General features: G+C 43.6%; 1 protein-coding gene across 1 annotated transcript in view; it reads right to left on the bottom strand.

Annotated features, from left to right (window-relative positions):
* Positions 1–7,838: 7,838 nt before the first annotated feature.
* Positions 7,839–14,876, bottom strand: part of LOC100648761 (neurogenic locus protein delta) — a 48,426-nt gene continuing 41,388 nt past the window's right edge. The window contains exon 6 of the mRNA XM_003399296.4: positions 7,839–13,623. Within this exon, the coding sequence (XP_003399344.1) occupies positions 11,604–13,623 (2,020 nt within the window). The 3' untranslated portion in view covers positions 7,839–11,603. The remainder of the gene's footprint in view (positions 13,624–14,876) is intronic.

The raw sequence follows: 14,876 nt of genomic DNA, 5'->3' as shown, positions 1-14,876 counted from the left end.
AGTACGCTTAGAATCTAGGTAAAACCGGCCGCGGCGCCGGTAGACCGTTAAGGTTCGATCACTTAAACGTACGACACGAAAGGGGAGGGCATGCAGCTCGCGGAGAAGGTGTAGGAGGAGGCATAGCTCTGCATACCTGCGTGCGAAGGTGTGTATAAACCGGGGAGCTCCAAATGTCAGAAAGAATCGAGCGGAATAGAGCGGAGTGAGCGGAGAATAGGATCGTCCGAACTATCGAAGGATCGTTATGTTGCCGGAACTGGGCCCGCCACGCCGCGCCGCTGGGCAACTTTCCTGAAAAGCCGATAGATGCGTTCAGCGACTCGCGAACGTATTTGAATACTCGTAGAAACCTTTTTGAAATTTCCTTAGCGCTGAGCGAACTGATTTTTCCAAATATTGGGAAATATTTGACGTATCCCGTATGATTTGTTCTGTACATAGAGTTATATTACGCAAACTATTGCGACGTAATGACTGGATATTTTTGATTCAACGCAGAAAAATGCGATACAAAAAGAGGACGAAGCTTTGGTTTCCTCCTATGTTCCGAAATTGCAAATAGGATATTTTAATCGACGAGTTCAGTATAACAGATGTGTGTATGTGCGAAGATTTATTGATATGAAAAATTGTTAAATGGAGCGAATTATTTTAGAAGTCGATTTTCTATATAAAGACGCTCTATTTCCCTTCGCATTCGTCCAAATACGATTTTTGTCGCGTGAACGTAGTCTTGGTGGCGCAGTTCGCAAAAAAAGCGAGGAATCGCACGGAGGGAACCGAGGCGAGAGGCACGAACACAAAAGGAAAGGTGCACCGTTGCACTTGTACCTCGAACGACCACGGTTCTCCTGCCGGTGCATTCTAATCGAGTGACTATAATTAAGCTCGCGAAGCTCGTATTGGCGCCACGTGAGTATTCCTGGCGAGACGTGCCGGCGGATCAGTCTTTATTGCGCGACAAAGAAATTCGCGGGACAAGCGCCTCTCTAATTACGTATCTACCGTGTGTGATGCTCCAACGAATTGTATCAATTAACGAACAACGCGTACGTAATTATGTTTACTTTCCTAACACGATGTAAACGGTTCGCATTAGTCCAGCTGGTACTTGATTGGTAAAAAGAGCTTGAACGAACGAAAAAAAAAGATTCAGCTGGTAAATGGGGACATTAAACGATCGCTTTTACGAGGTGGCTGAAATTATTCCGGTTATTAGGGTCGAATCGATGGCCGCATCGTCGCTTTAGAAATGGGAAAGCGATAGACGATTTACGTGTATAAGCGAACTGTAATATCAACGGAGGATTAAGCTTTTATTGGACAACTCGAGCGAATTTCCGCTCTTCTGTGAAAAACTGGCCCGAAACGAACCACGAAGACCGAGCTAATAGCTTAAAAAACTTATCGTTTTAATCATGACACTGCTGATAAAGCTTTCGAATTTGTTAACTTTTTGCGCGACGTGCACAATATATTCACAGAAACTGTTTCAAACGTTTTCCCGAGCCACTGCACCCTTCTCTGTTAATTAAAGCGAAGAAGATTTCGAAAATGCTACGAGCTTACGTTTTACAGAAAACAAGAGAAAGAGTGAGAGAGAGAGAGAGAGAATACCAAGTTGCACGTCGTTATTATAATCATCATCAACGAAAAAAAAAAAAAAATGAGAGGAAAAAAGATGATAGTGTCTGTAACCCGTAACCGCTCCCTAATTCCAGCGTGTACGAAACAAAATCCCGTGAGGCGCGGATGTCCGTCGACCATCGAAAAGGAGTAATCAGCCGTTTCTGAAAAGAACCGACAGAAGCATATATATAGTGGTTGGTGCACCGGTTATCGACGATAATGGACCGGATCGATTCGTACGTACGTCGCGTATAAAGGCGGCGCATAGTCGAATCGTGGGAATCGATCGGATTACATCCGCCCAATTAATTTTTTTGCCGGAACCGCCTCTCCGCGCATCCCCCTCGCGAGAGCTGTCCCTTTTCCTCACCGAATGCTCTTGTTTGACCTGGTGCACCGAGGTGCAACGTCGCGGTGCACCTGGAAAGGGAACCTGGAACCGGCCGGAAGCGGTCGCTGATGTTTTTGGCGCGTTCAGCGAGATCTACGCGCGCTTCGTCCGATTTAGCCCGATACGTATAAAGATTCAACGTCTTCTTTCTACCGTTAATACTTATAATCTAACTTTAACGGTAGTATGACACTGAACCAACCTGAATTTAACCTTGCTGCTTCTTTGGGTCATTCGGAGTTCGTTCGGGTTGTCTCTATACTTGTAAAATTTCTTCGGTTCAAGGGTTTTTCCTTCAATTTTATGTTAAAGCGCTTTCTTTTGAAAATTAACGGTTCTCTTAGCTGTTAAGACAGGACCGAGATCGAATGAAAATTGGTGCACCATAAATGAGAAAAATGTCGCGTTAAATTTCAGCTTGTATTATATCGTGCTCAATCTCTTCTCTTTAGAGACAGAATTTGTAACTTGGAACGGAATATAAATTAGCTCGCGTCATTATACGAGGACAAGAACGTCTACGTAAATGATAATTCAAGAACAGTGAATTACAGGTTTTCGGTTGATGTTCCCCTTAAGCGCCACTAGGTATGTACTGCGTCGTCAATTAGCAAACGCGTTACCGAAAAAAGAACGAATCTATTCAGCACGGAGGAAATCTTTATAGAGTATGGGTGAAAAAGCGACGAACCATGTCGCGATTGGTATATGAGCTCGATTCACGATGATACCTACCTCGAGGAAGAAGCGGATCAAGCTCTGAAAAAGAATAGTGGGGGAAGAGGAAGAAGATCCTTAACGCCGTCTCACGTGGCTGTAAACTCTGCACGCCGATACACCGAACCGGAGGGCAAGTGAAAGTCTCTGGAAAGACGACGTCGAGGAATACGCGCGTGTATACGTGGACGTATGCTTGCAAATGTATATCCTTTAGCTGCATGCAATTCCACGCGTCTCCTCGTATAAATCGTAGGTACATCTGCAGGAAAATTGTTGGATTCAGCTTATAAACTGCTCTTTTTGTTGCAAATATTCGATGAACGAAGCTGCTGTACATTAGTTCGATGCTAATCGAGCTACTTTCCATCAATTAAACTGTACAAACAAATTATCGAATCGCGACTAGTTATATTCCTCTTTAATACTCAAATATTTCTAGCTTGTGTGTAATATAATTTTGAAAGCGGTATTTTAAAGAATTTTAGCTAACGTTACATAAGTATGGAGGACAAGACAGAAATCGTAGTACAACGTAGGACAAGGTGTGATTTTACGTGAAGAAATAAGAGAAAGATTTGGATTAACAGTTTATCGTGCGAGGCTTCGTTTTCGAGAAAATCGAGATTGAACATTTCACAAGTATACTTGAATTTGGTTAACTCCGAATCGAACGAGAGTAAATGATCGACTAAGAAGAAATTTCAACTACATGTGAAAACAAATCATAAATATGGAATAACATTTTTTCGTAAGATGCTCCGTTTTCGAGAAAAATAAACTCGGAAATGTATAATGCGTGTTTATCAGGCCAGTTCGTAATTAGACATGGACAAATTTTATTTTCTTAGAAACGAGGCCTTAAACGGGAAAATATTATTTATCATCTTTTACCTATTCTTACATGTATAATAACTCGTACTTATTCGGTACTTGACCAAGTTAAAGTATACTTGACAAATTTTCAAACTCGATTTTCTCGAGAACGAAGCCTCGGACGAACAAACGTTATACCGAACATTTTCCTTATTTTTTTCCTATAGAATCACCCTGTGCCCGGTTGTACTACGATTTCCGCCTCACCCAGTATAATAGAGTTTATTTGTTGTATTATCTCCTTTTATTTATCATCTTATTATACTTAGTATCAATTAAAATTCTTTTATCAGATTATTCGGAAAATTCATAGCGAGCATCGTGGAAGATTTAATTAGAGATAGACTTTCTGCTTTTAGACTATTTACTGCAATTAGAGCATCTACAACTTCACGAGCCGATTAACATTCAATTGGCAAGAAAACAAACGACTTACTAGCATAAGTTCGTTTATCGCTAGAAGATGGCCTAAACGATAGCAAATCCTAAGGTAAATTTAGAAAACAATGTTTGTGACATTATCATATTTCTGTATTTTCCAGTTTATACAGTGGGTCAATGTGAACTTTCGAACAGCTCGTACACGTATTTCGATGTCAATTAATTAGCTTCAGACGAATCGTTGGAATTAGTACAATTCGTAATTCAGTTCTATCTTTACCGAATAGGATGTTTACGAAGAGCAAAGTTCTTTTTGATCGAGAAGATTCGACGAATGAGAACAATTTCTCAGTTCGTCGGTTCCGATCATCGTCAAGAAGACGAGCAGAGGCGCCAAATTTCCTGGGGTGAAACTCGACGTCGAAACGTCGCGTCGACGAGGAAATTTCGGGATCGTTGGAGCGCAATGGAATCGCGGCCGGCTACGTTCAATCCTATCTCTGATCGATTGCGACAGATTTCGTCGGGCCGCCGATTCTCTTCCGACCATTCAACGCTTTCGCCCCGTTGGCTTTCCTAGATTCAACCAGATATTCCATCGCGTATAGAATGGTGAAAACTTCTTCGAACTTGTTCCGCGCGCTGTTTCGTAGCTCGAGCTTGTCTATCGCGTTCCAAATCGAGAATCGATCGGTGATCGGTTACAAATCTCGAACGATATTTTCTGTCAACGTTGCGCCGATCGAATCGTATAAGTTAAGACGATGACAGGCAACTGAATCGATAGCCCGTTCTTTTTACAACCTCGATTCTAAACAAGAAATCGGCGAACCTCGATCCAACGATCGATCACCTGGACGTAACCTTCGAACGAGATCCCACGAAGCACCGACGAAGTACACCAGCGATCGCAAATGTCTGAAACTTCGCTCTTCGCTTCGTAGTTTTTGACCTTCGCGTATACACGGCGGCCGAGTAAAGTATTCGACAGTTTCCTATACAACATTTGTTCGTACACGGTCGAGCGGTGACATGTACGAGCGGACATGACGTATTACTTCTGAAACGATAAGGAGAAAATTATATAAGAATATTTCTTTTTAAACAGCGAGTAACATGGAACTGAGAAAACGAACAGAAATGCGCTTGCCGTATTTTTCCCATGCGATCTTCGTATAATCATTTTCCTATAATAACCGATAATGTTGGTGTGTAATGTATGCGCGTACGCATACGCAAATATTTCTCGATTCCTAATAACATCAATTGCGCGAAAGCATGACCGGAAAACGCGTCGATAAAAAGAAGTAGCGGTGAAAAATGCACGGGCAAAAATGTTAATTAACTATAGGGGAAAGGTGGAAAAGAATAAGATGGGCTGACGGTGTTGCTAGTGGGGAGAGGAGGCAGGCATAGACACGAAGAATGCCACGGCAGTCGTAATGGGTTTGCAGCGGCAAAGCTGCAGGTAATAACCGGCGCGTATATAACGACACGATGAGTCGTGGGTAGCTTGGCCACGATGTTACTTCGACGACTTTCACGAGGTTCCCGGGCTTCTGCTTATATCGTATACCGTGTATAATATCTTCTGAGACCGTGTTCCGTGGAATCACGGTCCCTGTTCTCGTCGATGTCTTCTATAAAATTAATGGCGAGGGCGTTCGAATATCCGATAGATTCGAGTACTAGAAATTCGAGTTCACCGAGATTTTCTAAGATCACGACCGTGTATTGGGGACTTTGGAACATTCGCTTGATATATTTTTTTCCTTTTCAAATCGCCGCGAGATGTTCGTTATCTGTCCCTCCCTCTGCTGCCTCGTTAAAATCAATATTTATTATAAGAGATAATAATAGCGAGAAGGTAAAATCTAATAACGTGATCATAAATATTGATCATCGTTTTATGAATATGCAGGTATTTGTATTCCCATGCATCGGTACCGGAACGGATCAACAACAAAACAGCAATTAGTATTCGGTGATAACATCGGATTGGATTATTTATGCACTGTGTGTGAATCTGTATTATTATTGTAGACATTTGAGCGAAGAGAAAACAAGCAGAGGAATTTATTATAATTCTTAGGTTCGTTAAAATCGTTTGAAAATTTCGCCGCAAATCACTTTGCCAAGCGACCTTCATCCGCCGATTGGAATTATCCAGCGGCCAAAAGTCGTAATATTCGCGCATAAAGTCAGCTTTCATCCCGCGGGGTATAAAGACTAGAACCATCAAAACTGTATAAAGTATCCGTGACACTAATTTCACCAAGGTATCGTTCCGTGCAAGTCGATGCTTGTACGACGACAAATAAGAAACTAACCGCAAAGATAACGCATTGAAAAGTAGGCGCAGTAGAGATAAAAATAAATAATAAGGAAATAGGGGAAAAAGGAGCGATTCTAAAGTGTTGAAACACGCTAATCCTCGGCCGATTTCTAGAATTCAAATCATGCGTCCGTACGCTTATCACTTTCCCATAGAAACGGCCACAAGGTTGACGGTTGCTGTCGAATCCATTTATTCCAGCAGCAGAACGATCGTCGTGATTCCCTGAATTCTAATGGAAACCGTATATATGTATAGAGACGATGCTCGATCGGGGTTACATAAAATCGTTGTCCCCTTATCAGAGTAATCTGATGTCATTCCGAGAAGATGCGACTTCCTCCATCGAGCCGGACCTTTCTTTCTCGTTTTCTCTCCTTCTCGCTCTCCCTTTCTCCTCGCTGTTTCTTCGCGATCTTCCCACAAGCGGGGCCACGTTCGCGGCTACTTTGTCGCGATGTATCCGTGTCTTGCCTTCTTAAGCGGGGCCCTCCGCGGAAATAGCGAGCTCGCGATCGTCCTTTAAGGATTCAACGTGCATTGCGTAACTCTTGGAACGTGGTTCAGTTCTTCTTGTTATTTTTCCGTACGTATATGTTCATATAGTATATTAATGTCTAATTTCTTGCAGACATCGCATCAATGTCTCGCGATTTATTCAACTGCGCGTTTCATTTGTTGGCCTTTGAATATTCAAGCGTACTCTTTCGTATTTGATGATAATATGTTACTATCGTATTGTATCGTATTGTGCATTATTTAAGAATATCATGTTTAAGCTTTCGGGTAATGTCGCATTTTATTTTAAAAAGTATAAATAATAAATCGTGAAGTGTAAGAGGGTGAAATGCAGGACACAGATTTATTCGTTTTAATGAATCATTATTAATCGTTCGCTGTCACTCACGTGGCATCATCGTATTGACAATTCGTTTTCCCTATGTACACGTTGGCGATAATCATAACACAGTAATTAATAATTAATAATACGAATAAAAATAGTCGCAATAATAATCGCAAAATCGTGACCGTGATCAATTGTACAATTTTCTGCTACAAATATACATAATAGATCTCCGCAAATAAATCTCCGGGTATATACATCTCTGTGTATAGATAACGTAACTTCTTTTTATACAGTTGACAGAGAATTACGGACGAGTTAGGAATCTCTTTACATCGTATACCCTATATGTATACGCGTTGCTTTTCTTCTCGTAAACACACGAATACATCCAATCGAACGAGGAACAAGAAAAACAAAAATACTTCGTTTTACTTTTATCTTAAGCGAACAAGTGGAGAGAGGAAAAACTAAGAACTCGCAATGCCCGAAAACTGAGGTATCTATGATACGAAGAAAGGATAAAATCGGGCCACTTTGATAGGATTTTAACGAGAGGATAGAAAAGTGTGGATAAGGGGACAAGGAAGAAGGAAGGCGGTAATTCGACACGAAGCCGCGGAGAAAAATCGTCGAAAAATCAAAAATCCAGTCGAAAGAAGTATAAGTACAAAAAATGACAACAGCTTTATTACACATTGTATTCCATATAATATAATCGTTTATACGTACGTGCTTCTCGTTTAATTATGGGTCGACGAATGCCGGTCAGCGTCGTCGCCGGTCGACCGGTGAACGAACGATCGATTAATCGCCGCTTAATCGATCCGAATCCACGTCGTCGACGCTGTGTGCCGGCGCGCACACTTTGTTTTTCTTTCTTATCTTCCGCGTTCTCTATTCTTTCCTTCTTTTTATACAATTTTTAATATGCGCTCCGTCCACTATTTTGTTCTCCATTATCTTTTTTTTCTGTAAATTTTCTTATATACGTATATGTATATATATATATTTTTTTTTAAATACTATACTCCTTGCTCACGAGCGAGACCCCCCCCCCAAAAAAAAGAAAAAGAAATACGTGACCTGACTTAGTGTTGTGGTAAGTTGTTTCGTTTATTTAATTATCATTATTATTTATTAACAGGAACATTATCGAATCTTTGTTCGTTACATCGTCATCGTACGTTTCTACATTATTATCGTGATCATCACTATCAGCATTATTATCACCACCGGCGTTAATTGATCGTATCGGACAAGTAGCGTCGTAGCGTGTCAATCATCGTTATTATCATTATATCAGCAGCATCCTTCATCATCATATTCATTATCGTTTGTTCAGCAGCTTCATCATCCATATAAATAAATAATTATCATCAACCGTGCGATAACAACACATAATCGTCATTTGTTCGCGTTTGCGCGGTCGAAGTGGGCGAGAAATTGTTCAAAGTAAGTATAAAAGAGCTAATTTCTTATCTATTCAACGAAGGTGTGAAAAAGATTTTAATCGAACGATTACGGATTTTATAAACCTCAACTGAAAAATAATTCGAATCCTATCTGAAAAGAGTCGATTTATTGAATTTCTTTGAACCGCTATCGATTGCTCGCTGACTTCGATCTCGAAAACATAAGCCGTCTCTCGTCGTCCGCACTCCGTTGACGACGACGCCGGTTTTTCATTTACATATATATACTTTTATATATATATATACTTTCTATATATTTCTTCTTCTATCTATATATTTATATATTCATTTATTTATCCATTTTATTTATTTGTATTTATACATATCGCGAGTAATATTTCACCGTTGTGTGATGTGCCACATCATCGGAGGCGCACGCAGATACGAAAAGGTTTTAAAAGTTGGGCGAAGGAAAGCCGATGGTCGAATGTCCCTAGAAAGTTACCAGATTCCTTGAAACATCGTCTAAAGTTCAATTTAACGATTCTAATCATTTCAATCACTTTATTCAATTTATAAAAATGAACTTTTCAAACATTCTCCGATAGCGAATTTTCTCCATAAGCTTTCCTCTTCCCTTCTTTATTCTTTTTTTTTTTTTTGTTGTAAAGTTTCCTCTTTTTAATACAAAAAACACGGTTCGAAAGTTCGCTATTCGATCATATGGCTGGTTTCGTGCGTGAATTTTGATTTTAGTCACATTCCACGATCGGGGACGGTGCTCGTCGTTCGGACGAGGCAAGTGGAGGGCTCCGTTCATGGAATTTTCACGACTTCCGGATCGGGTAACGCGTGTTTTCGCCCCAAAGAGACGAAATTCGAATTCCTTCGATTTTTCGTCTCTTTGACGTTTCTGTTACCGATGCAATGGTACGAACGGATGGTTCAATGTTGAAACGGCTAATTCATAAATTTCAGCGCTCGATCATCCGGCAAGCCAGGCTTGCCGCGAGAAACAGGATATCCCAGATTGCCGGACGATGAGTTTGTTAGAAGGTTTACTGTACATTGCTATTTTACGCAATTACCAAGGACTCTGCGATCCCGAAGCTGTACCCTCGAAAGCCTCGTTTCAAGATCCACGTGGCACCGTCCCAGAAGAGATACGATCATTTCTTACGAAATTAGTAAATGACAAAAGAAATAGAGGAACCGATATCGATCGATTGTCGACCAAAAAAAAAAAAGCGTTATCCGAAAGTCTAAAAAAAAGAGAGGAAAGAAATCGGAGAAAAAAAATAAAAAAATCTCACGAAGGGGCAACATCGTTTGAATTCTGATTCGTCGTAAACTTTCTCGCTCGTAACTATATACGCACGGTACATACAAACGCTCTCCTCTCTCTGGTCGTTACTCTGCTTCGTACTCTCTCACAGACTTGCTCGCAAGCGAACAGATGGACACACATACATATACATGTATATTTACATATATATACATACTACATATACGAAAGAAGACAGGCACACACGCGCGCACACACGTACCAAAACAGACATACTTTCGATGCATGCACGCTATGTCGCTATCGGTCGCGCACACATATACGAAATGCACACGTAGAATCGCATACATACACAATACACGCGCAATTGTGTACACGCAAAAGTAAGTATCCTCGCGAACGCGTCTCTCGTTAGCCACGAAGGAAAGAGAGAGGGAAAAGTCTTCAGTCACGCGATTCGAAAAAGAACAGAGAAAAGAGAGATTGTGTGTGTGAGAGAGTGAGAAAGAGTGTGTGTGTGTGTGTGTGTGTGTGAGAGAGAGAGAGGGAGAAAAATAGAAGAAGTAATGGAGAACTATCGGAACAATGATAATGTGATACGATAGAATAATATTAATAATAATAATTAGAATAATAATATTAATAATAATAATAATAATAATAATAATAGCAAATAGTAATAATAGTAAATAACAATAATAATAAATTAGTTCTGTACAAAGTTTTCGCTTCAAACATGATATATATATAATATTAATACCTAAGGACGAGTCGGACGACGATATTCGCCATCGTCCGCCTCCACAGCATTTCATGTGTATATATATATATTTTTTTTTTTTCATATATATATTTCATTTCGTCCCCCTGTTGTCGAACTCTTCTCGCTGAAGTCTCCTACTCTTTGTCTTCATCGTCTTCTTCTTCGTCATCTTCCGTTTCTTTTTGTTAAAGGACAGTCTCCTCGTCATCATCAACGTCGACGAGGATCGTCCCGCGTGATCATCTGGCGGAACGTCTGCGCGCGAGTCAACTTCTTTCTTTTCTGCCATCGAGAACAATAACGGCAACAGCAGTAACAGCAACAATAGCATAGTGGCTATCGCTACGGCTACCGCGAGTCACCGTCGCCGTCATCGTCATCGCCATCGTCATCGTTGTCGTCATAGTCATCATCATCATCATCATCATCATCATTATTATTATTATCATCATCATCGTCGTCGTCGTTGTGGCAAAGTCCGGTGGAACGTTCTCACGCGCGACGTCCTGCGCAACGGGAGGGAGAGAAACAAAGGAATCACGAAGAAACGCGCGCTCGTTCACCCGCTGGCCCATAACGGAGAACCAAGCACGGTGTACCACACGCTGATGACTGTGTAACATTCGTGGTGGTTCTCGTGCGTACGTGTACGTGCACAAAGGGATATCGCACGCGTGGTTCCTCTGTCGCGACGGTCGGTGGTTGCGCGCGTACAACAGAGTGCAACGCCAAACGAACGTGAAAAACACAGAGAGAAAACAAGAGTTCTTACAAGAGTTCTTGATTTGTCGCGTGTGAGTCGCACGCGGGGGCATGCACAGCTTATTACCGGTCATTACGGAAGAAGGGAAAAAGTTCGTTTACGAATTATACAAGAGTCCATCTCGTCATCTCGTTCGACCGTGGCTCTGTTTCTCTATACTACTAGAATAACAGTTAAACACTCGTTTAAGAAGAAGAATAACTACACTTCCGTCGCGAGTGTCGCCGCCAGCGACGTGTCGTGTCTATAGTGATCGTCTATAACGTACACTCCACAACCGGTCTCGGCACCGCCACCGCCGCCACTACCCGGTGGACCACTGCTCCCTTCCGTGATGGTCGTCGGCCTCTTGAGCAATGCCGCCTCCGCCGCGCAACAGCTGTCCGTCGTCGCGTTACCGGCGAACACCGACGACCTCTTGGCACTCTCGATCACGCCGACACCGACGCCTATACCGAGACCAAGACCCAGACAGTCCTTCTCCTTTTGGAAGAGGTGGGACGCCCTGTGAGCGGCCGCCTCCGTGTTCAGTTGCTTCGTTGTCCGCGTTCGACCGTCTTGCAGCACCGGTTCTGGCTTGTAACCCGAGCAAGAGCTATCCAGCGTGACGTCCGTTTGAAACGACGAGTCGAGGTCGTCTTGTCTGGCAGACGCGACGTTGTTCACGCTCTTGTTCGCCGTCCATGTGTTCTTGATCATGTGAGCATCCCCGGTACCCAGGGTACACACGCTGCCACCGCCTCCGCCGCTGATCATCCCGCTGCCACCGCCTCCTAGCAGTCCAACGTTACCGATACCAACCCCGGTGCTCCCGGTAGAACCAACTCCGGCTCCACCACCGACTCCACCCATTACACCGCCGCTTCTTTTGCTCATGCTACTGTGAACAGCGTTTCGTTCGTTCTGTAACCTGGCCTCTTCGTCAGCTTTCGCCTGTTCCCGCTTCTGTCGCCTCTTCATACACATGACCGCGACCGCAGCTACTAGAACGAATGCTGGAACTGCCGTTGATAGGGTTGCTATCACCACTACGTGTTCCGTGGTCAAGCCAGCGTCTCGTGGCTCCGCGGACGCGGACGCGACTTGTCTGGACAGATTTCCCGACCAGTAACTAGCTCCGGATGGTGGTACAGCAGGAACAGCAGCTGCGGTGTTCGAAGGAGCTGGCAAATTGGCCGTTCCACTGCCTACTTCTTCCGAGCAAGTGTCTCCGTGCCAACCCTCCGGGCATTGGCAGAGGAACCCGTTCACTCGGTTCAGACACGTGCCACCGTTCCTACAGGGCGCGCTTCGACACTCGTCCACGTCGACGCTACAGTCTTTCCCAGTGAAGCCAGGTTTACACGCGCACCGATAATCGTTCGTTCCCGATATGCACCGGCCACCATTCGCGCACGGTTTCGTCAGACAATAATCCACCTTATCTTGACATAATCGACCAACGTATCCAGGCACGCACTGGCAACGGAACTGATTGACTAGATCCACGCAGGTTCCTCCGTTCAGACAGGGATCGCCTTGGCAGTCGTCGATGTTGGTTTCGCAGCGTTCGCCGGTGAAACCGGCCGGACAAGAGCACCGGAAGCTGTTACCCAGGTCTGTACAGGTGCCACCGTTCGAACACGGATTCGGGGAACACTGGTCGAGCTGGGATTCGCAGTCGTTGCCAGCGTAACCGGGCGGACAACGGCACACGTATCCATGAAGAGAATCGTCCTCGCAGGTGGCTCCGTGATGGCAGGGAGAATCTCGACAGGATCTCGAGCTGATCTCGCAGTGTCGGCCGCGCCAACCGGGTGGACAGGTGCAACGATAATGTTGCCTGGTGGACGGCGACGAAGACGACGACGAGGACGAGGAGGACGAGTCTACGGAGCTTTTGATCAGGCTAGAATTGCCGTAGGGCGGGTCCATGGTGCATGATCCACCGTTGAGACAGGGGTTCGAGTCACAGTCCAAAAGAGGCTTCTCGCAGTTAGTGCCGTTGAAGCCTGGCGCGCACGAGCAGGTGTACAAACCCTGGCCGTTAAAGGTGTTAAAGCAGGTGCCGCCGTTCAAGCAGGGCTTGTGATTCGTGCAGTAGTTGAGGTCCTGGTTGCAGAACAGACCGCCCCAGCCTTCGTCGCAGAGGCACTCCCAGGGTTTCTGGCAGCTACCGTGAAGGCAGCCTGGATATCTCACGCATTGGTCGCAGTATGCTCCCTTCCAACCGTTGTGGCATCTGTAACCGAGACAAGAGAGGATGTTGCTCGTTAGCTCTGTTGATCGGTTTGCCGCTTTTCTTCAATGTTCGACGAACACGGGGAGAAAGTAACCGCGGCTATGCGCGACGGCTAACGGAAGCTTTCCTTTTAACTCAACTATGAATGTAAACGGAGAAACTTTTTAAAGAATGAAGCAACGTGAGAATTAAATTAATTAGAACATCATTTTTTGCAAATGTTGCAAGAAGAATTTTTAATGAAACACGAACATCTTTATCTTTCGTATCTTTTTCGGGCTATCGTTGATATAATTTCCCCCGACAGGCGACGATTAGAATCCTCTGAAATTCTTGGTGGAAGACGAATGTCAAAGACCTCGTTAAACTCGTATGAAAAATGATGAAACGCGATAGAGGACGCGCAATAAAGAGGTAGAAGATGGGACGAGGAGGAATCCCCGTTTCCAGGTAACCGAGCTTTATACCGGGTGATTCTATACGAACGCACGAGTTACTTTATGCAAGCAGTGGATGTGTAACGAGTAGGAGACTCTAATTACTTGGATCGTTAAATACTAATCGATCCTCGCGGAGACGTAATTTTAGGGAATGCGATAAAAATAAGATGCTACGAAATCATCCTCTATTTCTCACGTCCGATAAAATTAATCGAACTTCCCACGATGTATATATGTATTATACGATGTATATCATCGTTGCGGTAGCTTTCCGAATTTCGTTCCAGGAGTCGAACTAAAAGAAAAAGCTGCCCATAGATATCGTGACCAAAGATTTACACGATCGTTGGTTTTTGGGTAAGAAGTTCCAGGAAAGAGAGCAAGGAGAAAACGCGATGAAGAAAAGGGACAAAGGGAGGAAAAGAAACGGGCGGAACGGTTAAACAGAAAAAGAAAGGCAGTTCGCCGTGACAGAGGATACGCGAAGGTGGGTAAAGGCCGCGGAGATGAAGAAGAAGAAGGCGACGAGGAGGAAGGTAGTATAGAGAGGAGCTGGACACAGGAGGGAGGGAAACGAGGAGGATATGGTGGTCGGCCATTACGTCCAAGGGGGTTATACCGAGGTAGAAAGGACAAAGACGTTTGGTGAAAAGATAGAACAAGAGCAAGCATTAAAAAGAGACAGGAAGAAATGAAGAGAGACGTGCGTACATATATATATACGATATTACGTATAAATACACCTTCCTCGCGCATTTATATGTACACTAATACAAACATTCACTAACTACTAACGCAAATTCACATTGAGGA

The sequence above is a fragment of the Bombus terrestris genome, chromosome 11 (genome assembly GCF_910591885.1).
Source record: "Bombus terrestris chromosome 11, iyBomTerr1.2, whole genome shotgun sequence".
Classification (NCBI taxonomy): Eukaryota; Metazoa; Arthropoda; class Insecta; order Hymenoptera; family Apidae; genus Bombus; species Bombus terrestris.
This window is presented reverse-complemented; position numbering and strand designations above follow the sequence as displayed.